Genomic DNA, 26,864 nt, shown 5'->3' on the forward strand with positions numbered 1-26,864 from the left:
CCCTGAAGTGACTCTAGGCTTGCCCAGAAAATAGGGCACATGGCATTTAATGAGGTGCTCAGCAGAGCCAGAATTACACCTGCTGGGTCCAGAGAGAACCAGAGAATCCGGAACTATCACCCAGATACTCAGTTCTCCTTCTTTAGCTTGGGCCACTTGTTCAACAACAGGGTTTAGAGCACAAGGCTAATAGAGCTAAAATAGGGTTGTGACTCAGTTTCTTTAGCTGTATAGTGAAGAAAATAACAACTAACCTTACAAGGAGTGTCCCAAAGAAAAAATATCATGTTTATAAAGAATCTAGTCTGCTCATTATAGTTACTAGACTTATTTTTCTAAATGGCAAAACTGTCCCTCCTCTATTCAGACCCCATTGAAACAGCTTTCCATAGCTCTCAGAAAAAAGTACAGTACTCTTGTTTGCTTTTCTAGCTTCGTCTCCTATCATCTCCCATCCTATATATCCTATGATCCAGTAGTACCAAATTACTTACAATGCCTAAAAGGTGTCAAACTGCTTCATGCCTCTGCACCTTCACAGGCTATTTTCTTGTTCAGAATATTATCCGCACCCCCCCCCCCCCCTTTTCTTGGCTTATTCCTAAGTCCTTTGAAACTCAGTTCAAGGGTCATTTCCACTGAGGTATCATCCTTGAACCAAAGAGATATTGCATCCCTGTGCTCCATAATACCACTGAGAATACCTTTTCATAGTTCTTCACTGTAAATGTTTATTTACTACTCTATTCTCTATTTCTTATTCATCTTGAACTCCCAGGGCCAAGTATATGTATCAAGTACTGAACAAAAGTTGAAAAGAAAGCATCTAGCACATAATGCCACTTGTAAAATGTTACCTTTTTCCTTTCTGCCTTGTGAACTAGTTTAATACCATGAAGATTTTCTTTATGATTTCAAGATATGCTGACCAGACAGGGAGGATATCCTAGTCTCATTAGCAGGGATGTTTTTCAGAGTATTTAAAAAACGAGCATTCTAGATTATCATATAGGCTCTTATACATTTTTTTTAAGGTAGTCCCCCAAGTTCACCCATTTTTATTTTACACTTACTGACTGAGAACAATATTCTAGGGAGTATATCACATAGTGCTTGTCATAGAGCAGGTACTCAAACCACAACAGCTGAGGATGGTTCCTCACTTACCACTGACAGTTAATGTCCTTGCTGACCTTTCCCCAAGTCTGACCAGGTCCACATAGGCTGAGCCAATCCAACTGTCTGTCTGGTGGGGCCTCTCCACACTGTCATTGCCATAAGCCCGCCACACTTGGACCTCTAACCTCTCTTCCCTGAAATACCAAAGCAGTGACGGGCCCCTATTGACTTCTGCTCTTTTGGATGCCTTGAAAGTAACCATGACCTGCTTTTTGTTTGTAGATTCTTTAGGCTTCTTGAGAGGGGTCCAGAAGGCTTCATGATCATAAAATTTGTAGCGGAGGTAGCAGTGTATGTTCTTATGAATGTGCTTTTGGCCGGCAAGAAGCACACAATGGATGGGCAGCCAGAGCCTTGGGGTGGATATGGTGACAGTGGCTGGCTCCTCTTCATCCATCGTGACAAGATTCTTCAGGTTATTCTCAAAGCTCCAGCCCAATAGCTCAGCAGCTTCCAACACCCGCTCTCTATCTCCAGGATGTGTGAAGGAAACTGAAAGTTCTAGGCCACCCACAATCTTCTGCATGAGCTCCAAACAGTGAGGCAGGGCCCCATCTTCTGGTAAAATGATAGGATACCATCCTGTGATCCCTTATGGAAAAAAATAAGATTTTCAATTATTGTTTTAAGAATAAAAAGATATACCCACTTCCTACTTCAGAGCCACCATCACCCTGGCCCAAGATAGAAAAGAAAACATATCCACAGAGCACTGGAGTTTGTTTCATCTGATTACTGAAAGACAATGTGATCAGATGGAAGAACAAAGGCTAGGAGTTGGAAGACCTGAGTTCTCTCCTAGGCTCATCTCAAAACTAGTAGTTTAGTCTAGGTAAGCCATTAATTTCTCTCAGCCTTGGTTTCCTTACCTGACAAATGGGAAAATTAGTGCTAACCTTACACATCAGACAAAGTTGTTTAATCATCAAATGAGATAATGGTTTTGGAAGAGTTTGAAAGAAGTGCTACAAAAAATGTGAAATGGAGGGGTTGGAAGATGGCAGCCAAGTAGGAGGACTCTGGCTTGCTTTGTCCCATGAATAAACTAGATAACTATCAAATCATCCTAAATACCCCAGAAATTGACCTGAAGACTGGTAGAACAAACTTCACAACTAAAGGGAGAGAAGAGGCCACATCGAAGAAGGTAGGTAGCGTTGGGGACATAGTTTGGGAAAGAAACTATTGCCGTTGTGGTGGGGGGAGAGCCATGGTCACATGGAAGGGAGATAGATTAGCACGGGGGAGTTTATGGGGGAAATGAATCCCCATAGCAATTGGCTTGGAAGACAAGAGGGGCTGAATTTCCTGAGTTCCTGTAATGACTGGGGCTTAAAGCCTGGAGTTTGAAAGGTCAGCATGCTTGGCTCTGATAGAGCCTAGAGGGCACTGGGGCTGCTCTTGGAGAGGAGGTAGGCAAACAGCCTGGGAACACAGTGTGGGAACATACACTAGGGCACACAGTGGGAAAGTTATTTGCTCACTTCAGAGAGTGTCCCAGAGAGATAGAGAGATAGTGTTCACAAAGAGACGCCTCTGGAACGAGAAGTTGGCTGGTGTCATTTACATTCCCCACCCCTCAGCATAAGCACAGGGAACCAACGCAGTGCTGACACTCATTACCTAACTTGCTTACACCAAGCCCCACTACCCCTGCTTTGGTGCAACTGTCCCTCCCAGTCATGCTTGCCTTAGTCGCAGCACCACAGGCCCCCTGCCCCAGAAGACTAGCCCAAATCTCTGCTCACAATGTGTTTCCCGACGTGGGAGTTTTGTGGAGGCTGGGTTCCTGTGGGGTGGCAGTGGTGACAGGTATCATTTCACACATAGACCAGAGCACACCTAGTTAAAATGCACACCACCTTCAGGCCAGGGACCAAACACTGCCCACAAAAGGCAAAGAGAGCCTCTGCAGACAACTGGCCTGAAGGATAAAGTGACCAGGAAAAAACAGGACAGCACACGCAGCACATACTGGAGACACTCCTGGAAGTGCCAAGCCATGGGGAACAGGAGTAGCAATACTTACATTGGGCAAAATTATATTGGACATCACTCCACAGGACACTACAGGACCTCTTCTTCACAAGATCATGACCCTCAAGAACAGGAGATGTGGCTGACTTTCCCAACACACAGAAACAGGCACAGTGACTTAGACAAAATGAGAAGACAGAGAAATTTATCCCAAATGAAAGAACAGGACAAGGCCATGGCTGGAGATCTAAGTGAGACAGATATAAATAACATTCCTGATAGAGAATATATAGTAATGGTCATAAAAATACTCACTGGAGTCGAGAAATGAGTGGAACACATGAGTGAGACCTTCCTTAACACAAAGAAAAGAACATAGCAGAAGCTCAAGAAGTGGAGGAACAAATTTATGACCCAGAAGACAGAATAATGGAAAGAAATAAAACTGAATAAAACAGAGGAAAAAAGAATTATACAAAGTGAGAACAGACTTAGGGAACTCAATGACTCCATCAAATGTAGTAGCATTCATATTACAGAAGTCCCAGGATAATAAGAGAGAAAGGGGGCGGGGGCAGAAAATTTATCTGAAGAAATAATGGCTGAAAACTTCTGTGCATCTGGGGAAGAAAATAGATATCCAGATCCAGGAGGCACAGAGAACTCCCAACAAAATCAACATAAGCAAACTCACACCAAGACATATTGGAATTAAATTGGCAAAATATAGTGATAAAGAAAAAAATTTTAAAGCATTAAGACAAAAGAAGACAGTAACTTACAAGGAAAAACCCATAAGGCTAACAGGATTTTTCAGCAGAAACTTTCCAAGCCAGAGGGAGTGGCACAATATATTCAAGTGCTGAGGGGAAAACTCTGCAGCCAAGAATACTCTATCCAGCAAGGCTATCATTCATAACACAAGGAGATATAAAGAGTTTCCCAAACTAAAACTAAAGGAGTTCATAACCGCTAAACCAGTTCTGTAAGAAATATTAAAGGGGACTCTTTGAGGAAAGAAGAAACCAAAAGTGACAGTATAAAGGTAGGAAACACAAGAGCCATAAAAATGGATGTTTCTGTAAAAAATCAAAGAACTCATAAATTAAAAGGATATAAAATATAACAACATATACCTAAAATGTGCAGAAGAGAGGAGTCAACAATGGGTTCAAACTTAAATGACCATCAACTTAAGATAGACTGCTATATGCAGAAGAGGTGATATGAAAACCTAATGGTAACCATATATCAAAAACCACTAATAAATATGCAAAGAATAAACAGAACGAAACCCAAATATATCATTAAGGAAAATCATCAACCATGAGAGAAAGATAGGATCAGAGGAAATCTTCATAAACAATCATAAAACAAATAATAAAATGACAATAAATACACATCTATCATAATTGTTTTCAATGTAAATAGACTAAACATTCCAATCAAAATACACAGGGTAATAGGATAGATAAAAAAACAAGACTCATCTATATACTGCCTACAAGAGACTCACACTAAACCTAAAGACACCTGCAGATTGAGGTGATGGAGTGAGGGGATGGAGAAACATCTATAAGGCAAATGGATATCAAAAGAAAGCCAGAGTAGCAATACTTATATGAGACAAAATAGACTTTAAAACAAACTGTAACAAGAGACAATGAAGGACATCATATAATAATAAAGGGGACAATCCAACAAGAAGATATAACAAGTATAAATATTTATGCACCCAGAGGCACCTGGATGGCTAGGTTGGTTAAGCACCCAACTCTTCATTTAGGCTCAGGTCATGATCTCACAGTTTGTTGAGATTGAGCCCTGTGTCAGGCTCCACGCTAAGCGTGGAGTCTGCTTGGGAGTCTGTCTCTCCTTCTCTCTCTCTCTGCCCCTCCCTTGCTCATGTGTGCTTTCTTACCCTCTCTCTCAAAATAAATAAATAAACATTAAAAAATATTTATGGATCCAAATACATAAAACAGTTAATACCAGACATAAAGGAAACAATCGGTAATAATACAATAATACTAGCAGACTTTAACACCTTACTTACATCAAGGGATAGATCATCTAAACAGAAAATCAATAAGGAAACAGTGGCTTTGAATGACCCACTGGAACAGATGGATTTAACAGATATATTCAGAACATTCCATCCTAAAACAGCAGAACACACATTCTTTTCAAGTACACACAGAACATTCTCCAGAACAGATCACATATTAACCCACAAAACAAGCCTCAACAAATTCAAGAAGATGGAAGTCATACTATGCATCTTTTCTGACCACAACTTATGAAACTAGAAGTCAACCACAAGAAAAAATCTACAAAGAGTACAAATATATGCAGGTTAAACAACGTGAAGTATTAATAAACAATGAAGGGTTCAACTAGGAAATAAAAGAAGAAATAAAAAAGTACACGGAAACAAATGAAAATGAAAATACAATGGTCTGAAATCTTGGGATGCAGCAAAAGCAGTTCTAAGAGGGAAGTTTATAGCAAATGAGGGCTACCTCATGAAGTAAGAAAACAATCTCAAACAACTTACCCTCACACCTAAAGGAGCTAGAAAAATAACAATAAAGAAAATCTAAAATCAGTAAAAGGAAATAACAAAGATTAGAAGAGAAATAAATGATACTAAAACCAAAAAAAAAAAAAAAAAAAAAAGAGAGAAAGAACAATGAAACCAGGGGCTAGTTCTTTGAAAAAAATCAACAAAATTGATAAACCTCTAGCCAAACTGATCAAGAAAAAAAAGGGAACTCAAATAAATAAAATCACAAATGAGAGAAGAGATAATAACAACTAACACCACAGAAATACAATTTTGAGAATATCATGAAAAACTATATATCAACAAATTAGATAACCTAGAAATGGATATATTCTTAGAAACATATAAATGACCAAAACTGAGAAAGAAATAGAAAATATGAAGAGACTGATAACCAGTGAAGAAACTGAATCAGTAATCAAAAAACTCCCAACAAACCAAAGTCCAGGACCAGATGGCTTCCAGGTGAATTCTACCAAACATTTAATGAAGAGTTAATAATATTCTTCTCAAACTAATCCAAAAAATAGAAGAGGTAGGAAAACTTCCAAATTTATTCTGTGAGGCCAGCATTACCCTGATACCGAAACCTGATAAAGGCACCACAATAAAAAGAAAACTACAGGCCAATATCCCTGATGAATACAGATACAAAAATCTTCAAAAATTCTAGCAAACTGAATCCAAGAGTACATTAGAAAAAATCATTCACCACCATCAAGTGGGATTTATTCCTGGTTTTCAAGGGTGGTTCAATATCTGCAAATCAATCAATGTGATACATCATATCAGTAACAGAAAGGCTAAGAACCATATGATCCTATCAATAGGTGCAGAAAAAACCATGTGATAAAGTACAACATCCATTCATGATAAACCCTCAACAAAGTACGTTTACAAGGAACATAATTCAACATAATAAAGGTCACTTAGAAAAGCCCTCAGCTGGGGCGCCTGGGTGGCTTGGTCGGTTAAGCGTCCGACTTCGGCTCAGGTCATGATCTCGCGGTCCGTGAGTTCGAGCCCCGCGTCGGGCTCTGTGCTGACAGCTCAGAGCCTGGAGCCTGTTTCAGATTCTGTGTCTCCCTCTCTCTCTGCCCCTCCCCTGTTCATGCTCTGTCTCTCTCTGTCTCAAAAATAAATAAACGTTTAAAAAAAAAAAAAAAGCCCTCAGCTAACATCATCCTTACTGGGGGAAAAACGGAGAGCTTTTCCCCTAAGGTCAGGAACAAGACAAGGATGTCCACTCTCACCACTTTTATTCAACATAGTACTGGAAGTCCTAGCCATGACAAGTACACAACAAAAAGAAATAAAACACATCCAAATTGCTAAAGAAGAAGGAAAATTTTCACTATTTGTAGATGACATGATACTATACATTAGAAAACCAGAAAGACTCCACCAAAAAACTGTTAGAGCTAATAAACTAATTCAATAAGTTTGTAGGATACAGGATAAATGTATAAAATCTATTGTATTTTAATACACCAGTAATGAAGCAGCAGAAAGAGAAATTAAGAAAACAATCCTAATTATAATTGCACCAAAAATACCTAGCATAAGATACCTACGAAAAAACCTAACCAAAGAGGTGAATGACCTGTACTCTGAAAACTAAAATACTGATGAAAGAAACTGAAGACAACACAAAGAAATGGAAAGACATTCCATGTTCATGAACTGAAAGAATATTGTTAAAATGTCGATACTACCCAAAGCAATCTACATATTCAATGCTATCCCTATCAAAGTAACACCAGCATTATTCACAGAGCTAGAACAAACAATCCTAAAATTTGTATGGAACCAGAAAAGACCCCAAATAGCCAAAGCAATCTTGAAAAAGAAAACTAAGGCTGCAGGCATCACAATCCCAGACTTCAAAATGTATTACAAAGTATGGTACTGTCACAAAAACAGATACTCAAATCAATGGAACAGAATACAGAACTCAGAAGTAGATCCACAAACATATGAACAACTAATCTTTGACAAAGCAGGAAAGAATATCCAATGGAATAAAGACAGTCTCTTTAGCAAACGGTGCTGGGAAAACTGGACAGCGACAGGCAGAAAAATGAATCTAGACCACTTTCTTACACTATACACAAAAATAAGCTCAAATGTAAGACAGGAAGCCATCAAAATCCTAGAGGAGAAAGCAGGCAAAAGCCTCTTTGACCTCAGCCACAGCAACTTCTTTCTCAACATGTCTCCGGAGGCAAGGGAAACAAAAGCAAAAATGAACTATTGAGGCCTCATCAAAATAAAAAGCTTCTGCACAGTGAAGGAAACAATCAGCAAAACTAAAAGGCAACCGAAGGAATGGGAAAAGATATTTGCAAATGACATATCAGATACAGCGTTAGTATCCAAAATCTATAAAGAACGTGTCAAACTCAACACCCAAAAAAACCCAAATAATCCAGTGAAGAAATGGGCAAAAGACATGAATAGACGCTTCTCCAAAGAAGACATCCAGATGGCCAACTGACACATGAAAACATGCTTAACATCTCTCAGCATCAGGGAAATACAAATCAAAACCACAATGAGATACCACCTTACACCTGTCAGAATGGCTAACATTAACAACTCAAGCAACAACAGATGTTGGCAAGGATGTGGCCAACATCCTCTTTTGCACTGCTTGTGGGAATGCAAACTGGTGCAGCCACTCTGGAAAACAGTATGGAGGTTCCTTAAAAAATTAGAAATAGAACTACCCTACAACCCAGCAATTGCACTACTAGGTATTTATCCAAGGAATACAGGAGTGCTGTTTCAAAGGGGCACATGCATCGCAATGTTTATAGCAGCGCTATCAACAATATTGAAAGTATGGAAAGAGCCCAAATGTCCACTGACAGATGAATGATAAAGATGATGTGGTATATGTATACATATATATACATACACACACACATACATACAATGGAGTATTACTCAGCAATCAAAAAGAATGAAATCTTGCCATTTGCAACTACGTGGCTAGAACTAGAGGGTATTATGCTAAGCAAAATTAGAGAAGACAAGTATCATATGACTTCAGTCCTATGAGGAATTTAAGATACAAGACTGATGAACATAAAGGAAGGGAAGCAAAAATAATATAAAAACAAGGAGGGGGACAAAATATAAGAGATTCTTAAATATAGAGAACAAACTGAGGGTTGCTGGAAGGGTTGTGGGTGGGGGGATGGGCTAAATGGGTAAGGAGCATTAAGGAAGACACTTGTTGGGATGAGTACTGGGTGTTATACAAAGGGGATGAATCACTGGAATCTACTCCTAAAATCATTATTGCACTATATGCTAACTAACTTGGATGTAAATTAAAAAAAGAAAAGATTAAGAGACATCAACAACAGAAATAACAAAAACAAACAAACAAAAAACAAACCCCCTCCACCAAAACCCTGCCTCATATGATCCATGGCACCAATTCACTTCTCCAACCCTCAGTTTTCTCATCAGCCAAATGAGGATATTAGGCCTGTAAAAGTCCTCCTGAATCTAAAAATGTATAATTCAGTATTTTGCTACACGAGGGATGGAGAAGAGGAGGAATACAATGAGAGAAAATAAAACTTGCCTACATCCCTATTCATTCAGCCATCCCTATTAAAACACATATACATCATTTAGTGAAATGTTATGAAGGTGCTATCAATACCGTAGAAAAGACCTAGTCCTAGGTCTTCCACTGAAGGAACTGCTACTTGGTGAACATACACCAAGGACCAGGCACTAGATTTCAAAATAATAATAGTTATTCTTTACTGAGTATCTACTGGGTGTCAGATATACTCTTAGGGCTTCATAAATACCACTTCATTTACTTTTCCTGATAATGCTGTGAAGTTCTGAGGGTTAACTGGGATAATAATCCCTATTTTACAGATGAGAAAATGGAAGCTCAGAGACCTGCCCAAATTCTCCTAATTACCACATTGTATAAATAAATGACATAAGTGAGAAACCCTATATACCAAGTTGTACAGACTTCTCTCTGGTAGGCACATAGAGAGTACTTGTTTATTAGAGTATTGCTCAAATTTTAATTCACAATTAAACTTGGGAGATGTGTGACACAATTCTGGAAAGTAGATTACAAAATCGTAGGAAGGAAGATGGGCAAGAGAAGGAAAGGTGACATTTACTGAATGTCCACTATACGTCAGGTTCTTTATATACCCTATTTTCACCAACCCCTACTTTGTAGACTTGTTGGAATTAACTGTCTCCATTCATGAGATAAGAAAATTGAGGCTCAGAAAGGTCTAGGTCACTGAGCTAGCAGTAAGTAGAATAGGACCATTATTTCCAGACGGCCTTGGAGGCTGTCTTCTTTTGGGCCTTTAGCTCTTTATTCTTTCTTCAGTGAGAGAGGGGGGGTACAATGAACAAGAATGGGTAAATCTGGATTTGATTTTCAGTACTGCCGCTCACTAAGTTGTGCAGTTTTGGCAAATCATTTAAATTCTGTGAGCCTAAATTTCCTCATTTGTAAGATAAAAATAGTAAGATCCTGTATCCCCACCAAGCAGGGTTATAATGAGACTCACACAGTATGAGAAAATATTTCACAAAATGCTATATAATATAATGGGTATCACCATATTTATTTTTGTAGTATTACCACCACCATCATCATCATCATCATCACCATCATCAGCTTTCCTAGAGTAAGATGACAGTACAAAGTTTTGAGCTACTTTGCTTTGTTAGAAGACTTCTGAAATGATTAGGAGAGGACTTAAAATACTTACCAGAAAACTTCTGAGGTACCTGGGAGAATTCAAAAGCATGTATTATAGGTCATGTTTTCTTTTGCATATCTTGCAGGGAGCCATGCAAGATCTCTTGTAGGAAAGCAAATGGGGGGAGGGGGTAGGATTAGAAAGTGATAATCCAGAATCTTTACCAGATCTTTTGACCAGCAGCTCTTTTGTAGGAACCTTTACTACTCCAAGCAGATAATCTCTGATTGACTGAATACTGGTTATATCAGTGGCTGTTAAATCAAACAAAAAAGAGAAATTATTTAATGCTCTACTGACCAAAGGGCTAAACACTTTAACATGTATTTCCTAGGAGAGGCTATATCATTCAAAGCAGAGCCCCTTTTATTTTTTTATTATTATTATTATTTAAATGTTTATTTATGTATTTTGAGAGGGCACGTGCATGGAAAGGAGGCAGAGAGGGAGAGAGAGGATCCCAAGCAGAATCCTGATACAAGGCTCAGTATCACAAAAAGTGAGATCATGGCCTGAGCTGGTAGCAACAGTCAGATGCCTAGCTGACTGAGCCACACAGATGCCCCGAAACTGCACCCCTTTTAATTCTGGTTGTGATGGGTCATTTGGTGCTCACCTGACTTGGTATCTTCATGATAAATAGCAAAGGTGACCTCTGCAAACTCCAACAGCTCTGCCAGGAAACAGGCCTCTCCACTACAGTGCTGAGTCACCAAATTACATGAAAATTCAACATGATGGGAGAACTCAGGGCAGAAGGAACAAGCTACAGGGCGGGTTCGGCGCTGTTCTCCCTTGGGCAGGAAGGAGAGATGAGTGGTGACAAAAGCATTGACCCCAACTGTGGCACTGAACTGTAGAGCGGGTTCCAGCTCAGCCAAAGCCCTGTAAAGGGAGAAGGATGGGAATGAGAAGGTAGTAACAGAACTCAGCTGGACTGCCTAGAAAACATCTCCACCATCTCCATGAGGCCACCAAGAACACTACCCACCAGATATTTCCTATCTAGGATTTGGGCAGAGCCAAGTGTGCTTTCTTAATTATTTAAATATCATAATGTATGTGTATGAGGTGGGGGAAGACAATATTCATCTGTCTACCAGAGTTACACTCTCCAGGGACACTCCATTTTACTGTCACTGACCTTCAGCCAAAGACTAGCAGGCAGCAACAGTAGTTGAACAACTTGGCTTTACTGCTCATTACACTGAGAAAGAACATACACCAAGGGAAATCATGGGGAATTTTAGTAAGAAAGTATCAGAAAGGACTACTAGCACTAGACTCATGTTAGTTGATTTAGACGTTGTTCCTGGAAGTGGAGCTTTGCTCCTGATAGTTGTTCTAATGAATCTTATCTAGGAGAGAAGACTAGGGGCACATGGGTGGCTCAGTCGGTTAAGCGTCCAACTTTGGCCTAGGTCATGATTTCACCGTTCCCGAGTTGGAGCCTTGCGTCGGGCCCTGTGCTGACAGCTCAATGTCTGTCTCCCTCTCTGTCTGTCTCCCTCTCTCTCTGCCCCTCCCCTCCTTGTGCTCTCTCTCTCTCTTAAAAACAAATAAACATTAAAACTAGAATAAGGCTAAGGTTAGGATTGGTAAAGCAGCAGCAGTCAGTCACTCATTGTAGCCAGGATGGGGGTGATGTTGGATATTTTTGTGATTTCATAATGACCTTGTTTTGGTTTGTTCCTAGACAAGATTATGGAATAATTTTATTTTTGTCTCATTTCATCATGGTTGCAAAGCAGCTTTGTCTGATGCTGGTGTTCCATGAGATTATATATGCTCAGCAAGAAAACACCCAGTCCAGCTATGATTGCCAGGTCAGTTCCCAGATGTCTCTGGGGTTGCTCTTCTCTTCTCTTCTCTGTCTGTATGTTCCACACGTACAGACAGAATCTATCCATCTTTAATGGACACTCATAAAGAGCAGTCAAGTCTTTAGTGTGTGGGTATAGTATGAGGAAAACTCCTTTGCCCCAACTTCCCCAAGGGTATAAAATTGACATTTAGGCAAAGAGGTCACCTCTTTTTGAAGCATTTTCTGACAGCCCCAAAGAAGAGTTAGAGGTGTTCCTTCTTTACTGTACTTGGTGTACATTAGTAGAGGGTAGTAACTTGGAGCTTGAATCTTGGCTCTATCATTTAATTAAATGTGTGACCTTGGACAAGTTATTCAACTCTTTGAAGTTTCACTGTCCTCTTTGCTAAAATGAGGATAGCATAAGGATACAAATACTAAAGACGTATGTATAATTATATGCTTATTATATTTTCATTTCTTATGAAATTAAGTAACCTAAAATGATCATTAATGGGAGACTGGTGTATGTCTATACAACAGCAGACTCTGAAGTATATATTAGGTATAGGAAACATGAGAGGGAAATAGATCAAATGCCAGTAATGGCTAAAAAAACAAAGATAAAATGTTCAAGGAGTGTCGTAAAAATTACACTAGATAATACATACAAAGCAGAGAACCTGTTATGGGCAATGAAAGGGCTCTTAACAGCAAACTCTCAGATATAGCATTGATAAGAAAGAAAGGTTTGCGCCCAAAGCTATTCTGAATTAATTCATTCAATAATTATTTCCTGACCATCTTCCCTGTGTGTCATGCACTGGGCTCAGAGCTAGATACAGATAGGAGTGAAAGAGCTATAATTTCTTACCCTTGTGGAACTTAAAAACTAGTGCAGCAAGATCTCTGTCAATCAAGTGACTATAAATATATGTATATATCTATGTCTATATCTAGACTGTGATTGCTTTTCCTTTGGTCCAATTATCTTTTTGCTAGTACTTCACCAGCAAATCAATGAACCCCTTTATGTTCATGGAAATTTATACTCATCCTCAGTTAAAGATCAGGTTAATTAAAAGACTCAAGTGAAAAAGAAAGAAGGGGTCTGTTTACACAGACATTGAAAATGTATTTTCAGGGAGACCACTGGCACTTCAGATGAGGGTTGGTATCTCTTGATGAGAGAAGGCTGACTTCAGAGCACCTGCTATCTGGATACCAAGAATTCCTTTCTTCAATAAGATGCAATGTAAAACTTATTTCTGATTTTACTATATTCCACTGGCTAATAAAGGTAATATTATTTATACAAATGGAACTAATTATTTGAATAGCAGTTGGTAGTTTATAAAGTTACTTCATATTTGTTAATTCTTACACTGATCCTTATAAAATCAGGAGAAGTATTCATAATTTCCATTTTTCAGATGAACAAACAGACCCAGAGAGGTGAAGAAACTACCCCAAGATCATGCACAGCTAGTGGGAGATGGGGGTGGGTCCCGTTTCTAGTGCAATTTGTTTCCATTATACTGTGTTTGTCACAGAACTGTCCCAAACTATCAGAAGAATGTAGTGTTAGAATTGGCCTGGCTTCTTACCGTTCCTTCTTGAAACGGTGACACAAACCAAATGCAGGATTTACAACAAATTGCCTGCCATCTGATTTGAGTTTCCCCATGATCCCCAGAAAGAGGGACTACTGAGTTTCTTATCTATTATGCAGTCTCTCCAAGATCTACTGACTATCTAAACTCTAAGTCCTTCTCTGCCAGTTAAATAATAGTTAACGCTATATTTACAAATTCTGACCTTGGCTGGGTCTTACACAGAACAGGTATTCCATACACACAAATTTCATGCCTCCATGCCTTTGCACATGTTCTTCTCTTTGAACAGAATAGTTTTCAGCTCTCTTGGGTATTTTGACAACTCCTATTCTTTTTTCAAGACTCAGATTAAGAAGGGCTTGGAATGCCAAGTTGAGCAGGTTAGAGTTTATTTGGGAACCAGTAGTCTCTAAAGTCAAGTGTGTACAACCTAGGGGGTTTATATATAGGATAACCTACTTGGGCATAGGAAGAAAATATTACCACTTCTATATTTGTTATCATATATGTTAAAGTTTTATATATGCTGTTGTAGATTTTATAACGTATTATAATATAGTAGCACATGAAGCTGATTTATACATGAATAAGTACCAGATATTCAGAGGGTATGCTAGGTATGTGAAACTTTTTATTTATTTATTTTTTTTAAAGTTTATTCATTTTGACAGAGAGTGAGCGTGTGCGTGCGTATGCGCAAGTGGGGGAGGGGCAGAGAGAGAAGGAGAGCGAGAATCCTAAGCAGGTTCCACACTGTCAGTGCAGAGACCAATGTGGGGCTTGAACTCACAATCCATGAGATCATGACCTGAATCGAAATCAAGAGTTAGACACTTAACCGACTGAGTCACCCAGGCGCCCCTTATTTTTCTGTTAGTAGGAATGCACAATTAAAATTAGAAGACCACTGCTACTGACGATGGAAAACCATCACAAAAGTTTTAATGTGAGGGAATGGCATGGTTAAAAAACTGCCTTGGTATCACTGACACTAAATGTTCTCAAGCAATTACTGGAAATCCATTTGGAGAATTCAGTGATGGAAAATATTAACCAGGCTGAACATTTTACCAGTTGCTTCAGTGTCAGATCTCGCATGGCAGTAATTGAATTTGTTAGTTACAGAGTGCAAAGTTAAAGGCAAACGATCTGACCCTAAGTCACAGCAAGGGAAAAAAGGGAACACTTGCCTTCTTTCTTGAACTTGTGTCCAAAGTGAACTAGCCTACAGTAGAAGCATGACTTAGTTCTCTTTCTTAGTGGGTACCTTTTATATGCGCTAGAATTATGCTATGTGGTGGCAGGGGGCACAGAGGAGTTCGAGCAGTGATTAGAAGAACTCACAGCCTACTGGAGAAAACTCATGTATACCAATAACTGAAAAGAATATTCAAATAACAAATAACTGCAACCAAGGTGCTAAAAGACAAGGACAAAGCACCAATTCTGTCTACGTGTAGGAAGACATATAGGAAGGCTGCAAAGAAGCTGCAAAGTCAAAGAAAATAGGAGTTTGTTTAGTGGACAAAAGGAATAAGAACACTCAAGGTAGAGAGAAGTATGAACAAAGACCTGAAGGAGATAAGAGAAGGCCATGCTGTTTATATTTAGAAACAGTGCTCCAGGCAGAAAAAACAGCAAGACAAAATCCCTGAGAGGGAAATGAGCTTGGTGTGTTCAGAAACAATAAAGTCAGTGTTTGGAGGACAGTAAACAGAGGGGAGATGAACAGGAGGAGATGAAGTCATAAACATAATAAGGAGCCAGATCAAGTTGGGTCTTCTAAACATTTAAGTAGTTTGTACGAGATGAAAAGTCACTGATGGGTTTTAAGCAGAGGTGTGTCAAGGTCTGACTTAAGTTTTCAAAGGATCACAATACAGAAGTTCTGTATTGCAAACAGACTGAAGGGGAACAAACTAGAGAAATGGGAGGTGATACTCAGAGACTGGATAGGAGATTATAGAAGAGTCATTGGCCCTGGCCTGGTTTAAGGGTGTAGGGTATGACTATAAATAAGTGATCAAGTCGGGTAGAGGATAAGTTTGTGGTTTTTATTTTTTTTTAAATTTTTTTAATTTTTTAATTTTTTTAAGATTTTATTTTTAAGTCATCTCCACACCCAACGTGGGGCTCCAAGTCATGACCCCAAGATCAAGAGTCACACGCTCTTCTAATTGAGGCAGCTAGGTGCTCCAAGACTGTTGACCAAAGTCAAGGACCTAAGTTGCTAATAACAGTAAAGTTTGCAAGTGATTTACTCATTTATACTCTTACATGCTTTCTTAAGAGAGAAAGAAAAAAATAAAGTGCTTACTGAACTGGAAATCGTACAAATGAAGTTTTACATATATGAGCATCATATACTGTGTGGACTGCAATGAAAAAACATGAGGTGGACTTACTTGGCTGCTGCTTGCAGACCACAGGCTCTGATTATCTCAACTGAAATAGAGACAGCTCGGGCAGCAAGAACTCCCTCTGCTGTTCTTGGAGTACGCCTGTATTTTAGGCCCACATCCAGTAAACCTTAAGATTGAGGACAAAAGGAAAAAAGAAAAGTTAGTTGGCACAGTGTCTCTTCTACCAAACCCCAAGTCCTGGTCAGACTTGGGGTTTGGTAGACAATCATTAGGATTGCCTACAATCCTAATGAACAATAAGGGGCATGAGCAGTGAGATAATATGTCCATAGCCAGAATCATTTTATATTATTATACTTTAAGATTAATAAAGGTAGAACAAAAGTTACTATTTTCATTTCACATCCAAGAAACTATGGCTCAGAGACTGAACTGCTTGTCAAGATCACACAACTATCAGAGGCAGAACTTAATTCCAGATTTTTTAAACTTCCAGTTATCCTTATAGAATTGAGATGGACTCCAGCCTTTCTTCGTTTTTAAACTTTTCCACACTTACACTTCTATCACCTCTGTACCACCACCACCTGAAACATCCTTTACATGCCATCCTTTTACAAAAATTCTACCTTCGTACATTTCAGAGAAAGTTTTACAAGAGAACAGGGGTGCCTGGGTGGCTCAGTCGGTTAAGCATCTGATTTTGGTTCAGGTCATGATCTCATGGTTTGTGAGTTTGAGCTCTGTGTGGGTATCCATGCTGGGAGCGTGGAGCCTGCCTTGGACTCTCTCCCTCTCTCTCTGCCCCTCCCTCACTTGTGCATGCATGTGTGCTCTCTCTCTCTCTAAAAAATAAACATTAAAAAAAATAATAATAAAAGGGGAGCCTGGGTGGCTAAGTTGGTTGAGCATCTAACTTTGGCTCAGGTCATAATCTCACAATTTGTGGGTTTAAGCCCCATGTCGGGCTCTGTGCTGACAGCTCAGAGGCTGGAGCCTGCTGCGGATTCTGTGTCTCCCTCTCTCTCTGCCCCTCCACCACTCACACTCTGTCTCTCTCTCTCTCTCTCAAAATAAATAAAGCATTTAAAAAAATTAAAAATACTAATAATATAAAAATAAATAAAATATATTTAAAAAAAAAAAACAACAGAACAAGCTGATCAGTGACAGGAGTAACAACTCAATCTTAACCATGGCAAGATAAAAACCTCCTGTTGTGGCATACTCTCTAGCAAACATAGTAACTTGATTTAGAAGGCTAATTCTAGTTATCTGATGACATACTTGGAGGGCAGGTCATCCTAATGAAGCAATTAGGATGTAATTCAAAAATCTAAGTTCTAATTAATCTTTTCCAACTTTAAATCCTAACCTCTTCCATCCTTACAGTGAATTCCCAGTTCATGCTAACTGTATTCCACCAATCCCACATCTGCTCATGTTGCCTTGGAATACTAATTCTCTGAATACACCTACACAACACTTAGGATTTATGTTGTGAGGCTTCTTAAATGCTTGCTGAAGTTAAAGGTGAAATGAGACAAACAATAGAGTCCCTGCAAATGTGAATTTTTTAAACTATAGGCAAAATTTGCATACAATACACTTATATATTCATTTTTCTAAGAGAAGGTAGATCATGGTTTTCATCAGATTCTTAAAAGGGTCTCACACAATATGAACAGTCACTACTTATAGAGAAAAGGGATATTTACATGTACTGACTTCAAAAGGGAAGGGCAAACCAGTCTTCAATTACCTGATGACTGGTTCCTCAGTTCCTTCCTGTTCTCAAGCCTGGGAGTTAAAGGGAGATTAAAGGTCTGTATTCCCACATCCTCATGGTGCTGCATGGTTACCATGGCACAGATCCTCGATAATGGCAAGGTTCCTCTGGCAACCATCTGGTCTCTCACGTTAGGATAATAGTATCTGTAAGCCACACAAGCACAAGCTGTTGTTGGAAGAATTAGGTGGATAAATTATTCAATTTGCCCAAGAGATCAGCTTTCGGTATCGAGTTATCTTTGCAGCCTGATTGCTCTGTATTTGTGGTATACAGCTGTGGTCCAATCTGACTGGATTTATTGCCCATCATGTGGAGGAAGAGCTTCATAAATTATACTCTATGTTCAGAACAAAGGCCAGCTTCCTACAAGCTTTCTGTTTGGATATCTGCATCTGACTTAGACTGCTGGGAGTAACCACTTTTACGAACATACACCCTGGTGCCAGTGAAAGTGGTTCCAAATGGAGCAGTACCAATCTCTTCTATGGCTTCAGGCCTAAGTCCCTCAAATTTAAAGCATCCATTAGTATCTACTGTACTTCCTTCTCGTGTCAAAACATTCCATTCTTTTTTTTTTTTTTTAATTTATTTTTAAAATTTACATCCAAGTTAGTTAGCATATAGTGCAACAGTGATTTCAGGAGTAGATTCCTTAATGCCCCTTTCCCATTTAGCCCATCCCCTCCTCCAACAACCCCTCCAGTAACCCTCTGTCTGTTCTCCATATTTAAGAGTCTCTTATGGGGGCGCCTGGATGGCTCAGTCAGTTAGGCGTCCGATTTCAGCTCAGGTCATGATCTCACAGTTTGTGGGTTCCAGCCCCGCGTCAGGATCCGTGCTGACAGCTCAAAGCCTGGACCTGCTTCAGATTCTGTGACTCCCTCTCTCTCTGTCCCTTCCCTGCTCATGCTCTGTCACTCCTTCTCTCTCAAAAATAAATAAAACATTAAAAAAAAATTTTTTTTAAAGTCTTTTATGTTTTGTCACCCTCCCTGTTTTTATATTATTTTTGCTTCCCTTCCCTTATGTTCATCTGTTTTGTGTCTTAAAGTCCTCATATGAGTGAAGTCATATGATATTTGTCTTTCTCTAATTTCGCTTAGCATAAATACCCTCTAGTTCCAAAACATTCCATTCTTGTATCAGTTTTAAATGAAACCTAAATTCACCTGACTGGTTTTAGGAAAAGTTTCTGGCAAGTAGATGGTACTCTGCCCTAGTTCTGTTGATGCTGTTTCTTATTTTGAATCTATACTCTCTTTGTCACTTCTTGGGCGCAGGGATGCAAAAGAGGCTGAGCCTCTGTATTCATGTCAAGTCTGTTACATGAATGGATTTAAATTTTACAACGACTACTCTTTTGGTGGTGGGAAGACCAGATTATAAGAAATGAGTTTAGAAGCGGGGAGACCAGTAAGGAGGCTATCAGTAAATTAGGCATGATATGATGAGGGCCTGAATTAAATAGGGCAGTAATAAGAAAACAAGTGACTAAATATTTAAGAGCAGTAGGAGGTAAAACTGATAGAACTTCACTTCCAAATGTAACAAGTGGTTAGAAGCATGAGATACAACTGCTCTCAAGAGCCTAATAATGTAGCAGATTTAAGTAAAATCTGGAGAAGAGTCACTAATAAGCCAGGTAATATAAAATAGGGTAGAAAGGATTGCTTAGCTTCCTTATAATTCAAGCTACGATGTCAAGGGAAGGATGCTCTATGATTGTGCACTTCCTTTCTAGGCACAAAACTGGTTTCACATTATACCTGCACCAGATTTCAAACTGGACTCCACCTCCAGGCATGGGCCCCTGTGCAGAGAAGACACTCAGCAGAAGCCTTTGCACTGGAACTTCAGCTGGCAACAGGAGAGAGTGATGGTGCTCACTATTAAAGATGGGATCTGGAACACAGAGTGTGGTTGCAGATCTGAAAGGCTTCAAAGAGATTCCTTTGGAAAAGAAAAGCAATTCAGAATAATCCAACACATTTAGTGCTTTATCTGTAGCAAGACAGTATGCTAATATTCAATTTCAATTTTATCCTCACAAAACTCCTGTGAGAAAAACAAAGCAACTATTATTATTCCTACTTAACAGACAGGATAGGACATATTGAAGTTACATAGTGAATCCAAAGGTCTTAGAGTTAGTAGATCATGCACCTGATACCAGAACCTGTATCTTCTATGTTACTTTTATCAAGGTCTATTTCCATAATAGCTATGGTCCCCCAAGGGCCCCATGATAATATAGAAGAAAGAGATCCCTTCAATGCTGGACAATGTCTAAGGGTTGCCATTTCTCCACATCCTTGCCAACACTTGTTAGTTTGATTTTTGTTTTTGTTTTTGCTTAAAAATTATTGCCATCTTGGTGAAAAGAAGTGGTATTCTGTGGTGGTTTTGGTTTTCATTCCCTAAATGACTAATGATGCTGAGTATCTTTTCATGTGCTTATTGGCGCCATTTATATATCTTAAGAGAAATGTCTATTTAGATTTTCTAAATATTTTTTAATTAGATTGTCTTTTTATTATTATTTGTAAGAGTTCTTTATATATTCTGGATACAAGTACCTTATTTGAACCCTAAAAATCAATACTGGCAGTGCTTTTGCAGTTATATGTGGACATACTCAGAATGCCAAAAAAATCTGAGCCACCTGACTTGATCATTCCCAACTGAGCTAGAACAAGGGGACACTCTGCTTTCTTGTTTTAGCTCTCAGAGATGATGAGACAATGGAAATGGTAGGGGGTAGTGTAGTGTAGTGTAGTGCAAGAATATCTGGCTCTGGGGCCAGTTGGATGGGGTCTGAATGCCAACCATGTTATTGTTACTGGGGCAACCTCAGTCACTTAACACTTCTCTCTTTTGTAAAATAAAGAAAATAGAATCTACTAGGATAAGTTGTTTTAGGATTTACAACTATGATCTATGTGAGATATATATGTACATATTTCTCCTAAGAGCAATGGTTCAGTATTCCCTAATTCAGTGTTTCACGCTGTTATGTTATGTAGAATGTAACTACCTTGAATAATGAGAATCAATTGTATATGTATGGATGATAAGAGTGACCAGGCAAAATATAAATAATGGGTGGGATCTAGGTAAAGGGTATATAGAAGTTCTTTGTACTATTTTTGTTAACTTTTCTGTAAATTTGAAATCATATCAAAATAAAAAGCTACAAAAAACAACATAAGAAAGGAAAAATTAAAACTTAGCCCATCTTCTGTACTACCCAGGTAAGACTCGAAACATTTAGGAACTCAAAATTCACTCAGGGAAAAAAAAAAAAATCCTAAGTATAGCCAATTAAAGAACCATACAAGAATGAGAAACCCTAACTTCCTAAACCTACCGTTTTCAAGGAACTCAGGTCCTTTTAGCACACTGGATTGAGAGTCTTGAACTGGAAAGTAGTACTGGACATAACAATCTGCTTCTCCCCAGACTGTTGCCTGAAGAGGGGCTAGCCCTTTAACGCTCTCTACGTGGAGCTCAAAGTGATGCTCCATCAATCCATTTCTTTGGTCCTCTGCCTATTAAATGAAACAGAGATACTGGTGAGCTTTAAAGAAAAAAATATTCTTAGACTATTCCTGCTTCTCTACAAAATCTGAGTATAGATGAAGAAATAGTCATAATTAGCTGATACTAAAACAGATACTTAATTCTCATTGTGTATAAATCTCAAAACTGCTCACTGTAATCAGATCCAGCTGGATTTACTCTAGACTGTGAGCCTAGGTCAATATTAGGAAATCCATAAATGTTTCAGTGCATTAAATAAAATAAAGGAAAGAAACATGACTATCTCAATAAATGCTAACAAGGTATTTGATAAAATTCAATCAGCTCCTGATTCTTAGTACATTAAGAATAGGACACATTAAGAATATCTTCTTGTATAAAGAATACATATGTGAAGCAAACAGGTATTAATTTACTTACTATTTTTAATGAAGGTTGGAATAACACCAAGACTACTCATTAATGGTAAGGACTACTCAAGGAGGTCGTGAATATACCATTACTGAAAGTAACTACTACTGATAACAATTTAATGTTTTTATTATTTACTATAGCCAGGCACTGTACTAAGCCTTTGACTTGTAGTAGTTAATTTAACATGTATAGCCAACAACAGTGGAATAAGGGTTTGAACTCAGGTAGTCTGACTCTAGAGCCAAGGCTCTTTACTTCTACTCTATACAGCCTCAACAGACACTAGACAACTGATAACTGGGAATATTCAAAGGGGGGATTCAGGATTCAGATAAAATTGTATGATGTATATGTGTTTAACATTCTAACCATTAATCCCATGAATCTGGAACAGATTGTATAAGGTCTTTGCTTTATTTATCAGCAGTATCTGCTCCAAAACCTTCCTCAGGGAAACAGAAAACTTTCATTTTGATTCCCCAGAAAAGAAAAACAATCTCAGCAGCTACTTAATTTGGCCATACAGTATTACAGTAATAATTCAGTTCTGTAGATGCTGAAATGGATGAGGGACATGAGTATAGGAAGAAAAACAATTTATTTATAGATATCTAATCTTTCAGAGAGTTCTTTTATGCTCATAATGAGTAACATTTTCTAACTTTTGGTATGGAATTTAATGAAAACTGAGTATACACTGCAAAGTGAGGGCCATATATAATACCTAAAATAGACTTAGGAATATCATAGATAAGTTTTCTGTGTTTGTGCTTTTATGTCATTGTCAAATTTAAAAAGCTACTATTATCTATTGGTAGACACTAGTATCTAATAGAAACAGTAAAGAAAAGTTTGGAGTTCATAACATACAAATAAACAATAACCTACTCATAGACATTTTCCTAATAGTTCTTTCTCTGTCATAGACATCACGTTTGTCATTCAGATTCAGATTAGAAAATATAACATATTTAAATCATGTGGAAACTGAGATTTGGCTATGCTAGTAAAGACACCAAAGGTAAGATAACAGTAGGACATGACACAGTAGAATGAAGACTGGACTTTGAGTCAGAAGGTCTGTGTCTGAACGGTGATTTTCTCATTCTTAGCTATGTGACCCTGGACAAGTAACATAACCTCTTTGATTCTGTTTCATCACTTAAAAAGAGAATGACAATGACTCACCTCATGTAGTGTTAGGGAAATAAACATGAAAAAGTGTATCAATGTGCTTTCTCAATTGTCCAACACTGTACAAATTATTTTTAAGAATTTTCTGGTAGAAAAGCAAGGAACTTCACTACAACTTTCCAACTGGATTTGGCTGAGAAACAGAGTAAGATTTGCTGGCTTACATTTGGAATCATTCTCAACCTTCTGCCCCATTTTTCCCCCCTTGATTATCTTTAAAAAAAAATTTTTTTTAATGTTTATTTATTTTTGAGAGAGACAGAGACAGAATGTGAGCGGGTTAGGGGCAGAGAGAGAGGGAGACACAGAATTTGAAGCAGGCTCCAAGGCTCCGAGCTGTCAGTACAGAGCCCGATGCGGGGCTTGAACTCACGAGCTGTGAGATCATGACCTGAGACGAAGTCGGATGCTCAACCGACTGAGCCACCCAGGCACCCCTGATTATCTTTTTTTTAATTAAGACTTTTAAAATGCAGTTTTACATTCACCCCAATTTTTTAAAAGGCAATTAATTAACCGTTAGTGAATTAGAGGATTAAGAGGTAGCTGTCCAATTAGAGTTTCTTTATAGATTCAAAAAGCTCAGAGGAACACAGATATACATTTAAATCATAAAAAATAAATAATTCCTTTAATCTACAGCAAGTATTAGGGTGCAAATATGTTTCTTTTCACTAATGAAATAATGATCTGGGGCAATGGTTTCACTAAAACATGCAAGATAAAATGAGATTATGGAACTTAAAATTTGCCAAAACAATAGATCTCGTGCTCTCACCACACACACCAAAAGGTAACAAGGTGAAGTGACTGATAACGTTAATTGGCTTCATTATGGTAACCATTTCATAGTGTTACATATATCAAAACATCATGTTGTATACCTTAAAATGAGATTATGGTTTTTATAAATAATCAAGTGGTTAGTGACTACCATAGTAACAGATGCTATAGACGGCTGGTCCAGAAAATGGGCTGGCCTAGGGCTGAAGGGTGGAAGTGTTCCTTCTTCATTCTTTAATCTTTGTAGTGCCATTATCTGATCTGAAGAACCCATGGCTAAAAAGACGCGAAGACTCCCATTTTGGTGGCCTGAGAACACATCAATCACAGGCATGTAGCTGTCAACAGCAACAACTGGGTACTGAGCATCAAGCAGCAGGCGAGAAATTTTGGGATCTCTAGAGGGAGAGAAAGTATGAATGAGCAAATAATAACCATCAATCATGTCTCAGTGTTGCTGCTGCATTTCCTACTTGGCTTATTTTCTCAGTTTGTTAAAAATGGGTCTACAGCTAGAAAAGTAATAGTGGTCTGAAAAAACATCATTCTACCGTAACTCATCAAATAAAAATTCCCAGGCAGATAAGTTCTAATGTAGCAATCTGAAAGCAGGGGATGTGTCTGATTTATCTCTGTTATCATCATGACCCCAAGCCCAGCATCTGGGACTGAGAACTATCCCAGTACAAGCTTATTGAATTGCATTATTTTACAGTGTGGTCAACTTGAAAAAGTATGGACTTTGGTGTCTGGCAGATAAGACTTGGATAATATTACCAATAACATCTTCCATCTATAATCCTTCTAACACTGCAAAGGTTGATATTATCCACTATTAACAGATTAAAAAAGTCCAAATGCTCATCAGACCATGCTAAATCTTAGCTCTGCCACTTAATTGTTGGATGACTCTAAGTAATCAACTTAACATTTCTAAGTCTGTTTCGTCTTCTGTAAAATGTAGGTAATAAAACTTCCTCAAAGGGAAGTTAGGACTAAGTTGAGGAAACAAATATAAAATACCAACTACAATACTTAGTACACAATAAGTGCTAAGTACCTGGTAGCTATGATTATTTTATGCTCTGTCAGCAAAGAATGGGGTCTAATGAAATGAGAAGGGAAGGGAAATACCGGACTACACTAATATCACAAGCAAAAAAAGGGGAAAAAGCCAAAGCCTACAGCTGACAGTGGCATGATTCCAGTAGCACTCCTTAGCCTGACCATGCTCTCCAGTGCTACCATCATAAGTATTTCACTGTTCACAGAAGGCATACCCATTTATTTTCTCACTGGATTGTCACAATTGTGCCACAAGGGAGACAGGGGGTCTATCATCACCCTCATTTTACAGATGATGAAAACAAAGCCAGAGAGGTTGATTTTTCCAAGTCAAAGGACAAGCTTCCTCATTTGTAAAAAGGGGATAATGATAATACTTCCTGGGTTACAGGAAGGCTCACATGAAACAGTGCACACTAACGTGTTCTCTGTAAAATGTAAAACACAACATTTAAAACACAGCACCATGAGAAAGCTCTTAGGAAAGAAGTCAGTGCTAAAATAATTAAAAATCAGTACCTTGAACCAAAACAAAAAATTAACAGTCTGTAGTGAGGACAGAAATAACCGTCAGATAAATCAATACCCGACTGAGTGATAAGTGAGGTACAGTGATCAAATCTGTAGGTCCAAAAGACAATACTCAGTAGAGAAATCATGCAGATAGCTGATGGGAATAATCATCATGTTTTTGTGACAGAGATAAACCATTAATTTTGTGAGGTGATAACCTTTGGTAGTAGAGCTTTTCTTGGTGAAGCAGTAGAACTCTCTGGGTTCTAAGCCTGGTTCTACTACTTACAATATATATAACAAGTTATTTAAATCCTCTGTGCCTCTGTTAACTCATCTGTAAAATAGGGGAAATAAAAGTTACCTGCCTTAGAAAACTGTTGTGAGGATTAAATGACTTGATGTATGAAAGGTTCTTAGCATAGGGCCTGAAACATGGTAAGCAGTATCTGTGAACTGTTTTAACATAGAGCAGCCACTGTGGCGACACTGAGAAAAGTCCTCCAAGGTATTATTGGGCTAGTCATGTTTGCAAACCCAAAGAATTCCTCTTCAGTCCAAACAAAGTTAAAGATGTAAAGTAAAGAATACTCCAAAAGATCCTATTTACTTGAATGACACGTAAAACTGATGGAGGGGGAGTTTCACCAGCCCGAGCAACTTGTCCTGTCCTGGGCTCTGCACCTTGTTCCAAGTTTCAATTACCATCACATTGTTCTTCAGCCTTTCCAGGTATTTGGAAGACAGAGAGACAGGAATCACCTGGGGAGAGGAACAATCAAAAAAACAACACAAAAACCAACACCTCAGAAAAAGGATCAATTTATACTTTTATTCAACAAGTACTAACTGAAAGCCATTCACAGTGCTAGGAACTGAAGACATTAAAATAAAACCCACTCTGTATTCTCAAGAGAAGCTAGTCTGGTGTAAGAGACCAATTAAGGCCAAATACAAAATGGTAATATTTCTCTGATGACAAAGGTCATATAGGTGGGGCTTTGAGGACACAGACATATCAATGACTGCGCCTGCCTGCCTCATCCAAGCCTTTCTAAGGCAAAATGACCTATTTGTAAATCCCTGCGGAAAGACAGACGTTTCTGAAAGAAAGATGGCTACTGACTAGACAAGGGTTGAGCACCTAATCAAAGGGCAGCCAGCCCACTGGTTGGATGCAATGGCCTAATGCAAAAAGCTCTGCCCAATCTTCTGTCATGGTAAATAACAAGTCAACTGTTCATTTGGATTTCCAATGTAAAATTATTTAAGAACTGGCCAGCCAGCTGGTA

General features: G+C 38.5%; 1 protein-coding gene across 10 annotated transcripts in view; it reads right to left on the reverse strand.

Annotated features, from left to right (window-relative positions):
• The window catches only part of C2CD3 (C2 domain containing 3 centriole elongation regulator), a 143,633-nt gene that overhangs the window by 58,482 nt on the left and 58,287 nt on the right, over window positions 1–26,864 (reverse strand). For 9 of the 10 annotated variants that reach the window (XM_053203667.1, XM_053203663.1, XM_015075586.3 and 6 more), the window contains 9 exons: window positions 26,183–26,334; window positions 24,146–24,392; window positions 21,431–21,611; window positions 19,830–20,013; window positions 18,034–18,206; window positions 16,314–16,437; window positions 11,105–11,373; window positions 10,653–10,742; window positions 1,168–1,770 (listed from right to left, as the gene is read on the reverse strand). In XM_053203667.1, coding sequence (XP_053059642.1) covers window positions 1,168–1,770; window positions 10,653–10,742; window positions 11,105–11,373; window positions 16,314–16,437; window positions 18,034–18,206; window positions 19,830–20,013; window positions 21,431–21,611; window positions 24,146–24,392; window positions 26,183–26,334 — 2,023 coding nt within the window. The remainder of the gene's footprint in view (window positions 1–1,167; window positions 1,771–10,652; window positions 10,743–11,104; window positions 11,374–16,313; window positions 16,438–18,033; window positions 18,207–19,829; window positions 20,014–21,430; window positions 21,612–24,145; window positions 24,393–26,182; window positions 26,335–26,864) is intronic. The other variant, XM_053203669.1, reaches the window with a different exon arrangement.

The sequence above is a fragment of the Acinonyx jubatus genome, chromosome D1, assembly GCF_027475565.1.
Source record: "Acinonyx jubatus isolate Ajub_Pintada_27869175 chromosome D1, VMU_Ajub_asm_v1.0, whole genome shotgun sequence".
In the NCBI taxonomy this organism is placed as follows: Eukaryota; Metazoa; Chordata; class Mammalia; order Carnivora; family Felidae; genus Acinonyx; species Acinonyx jubatus.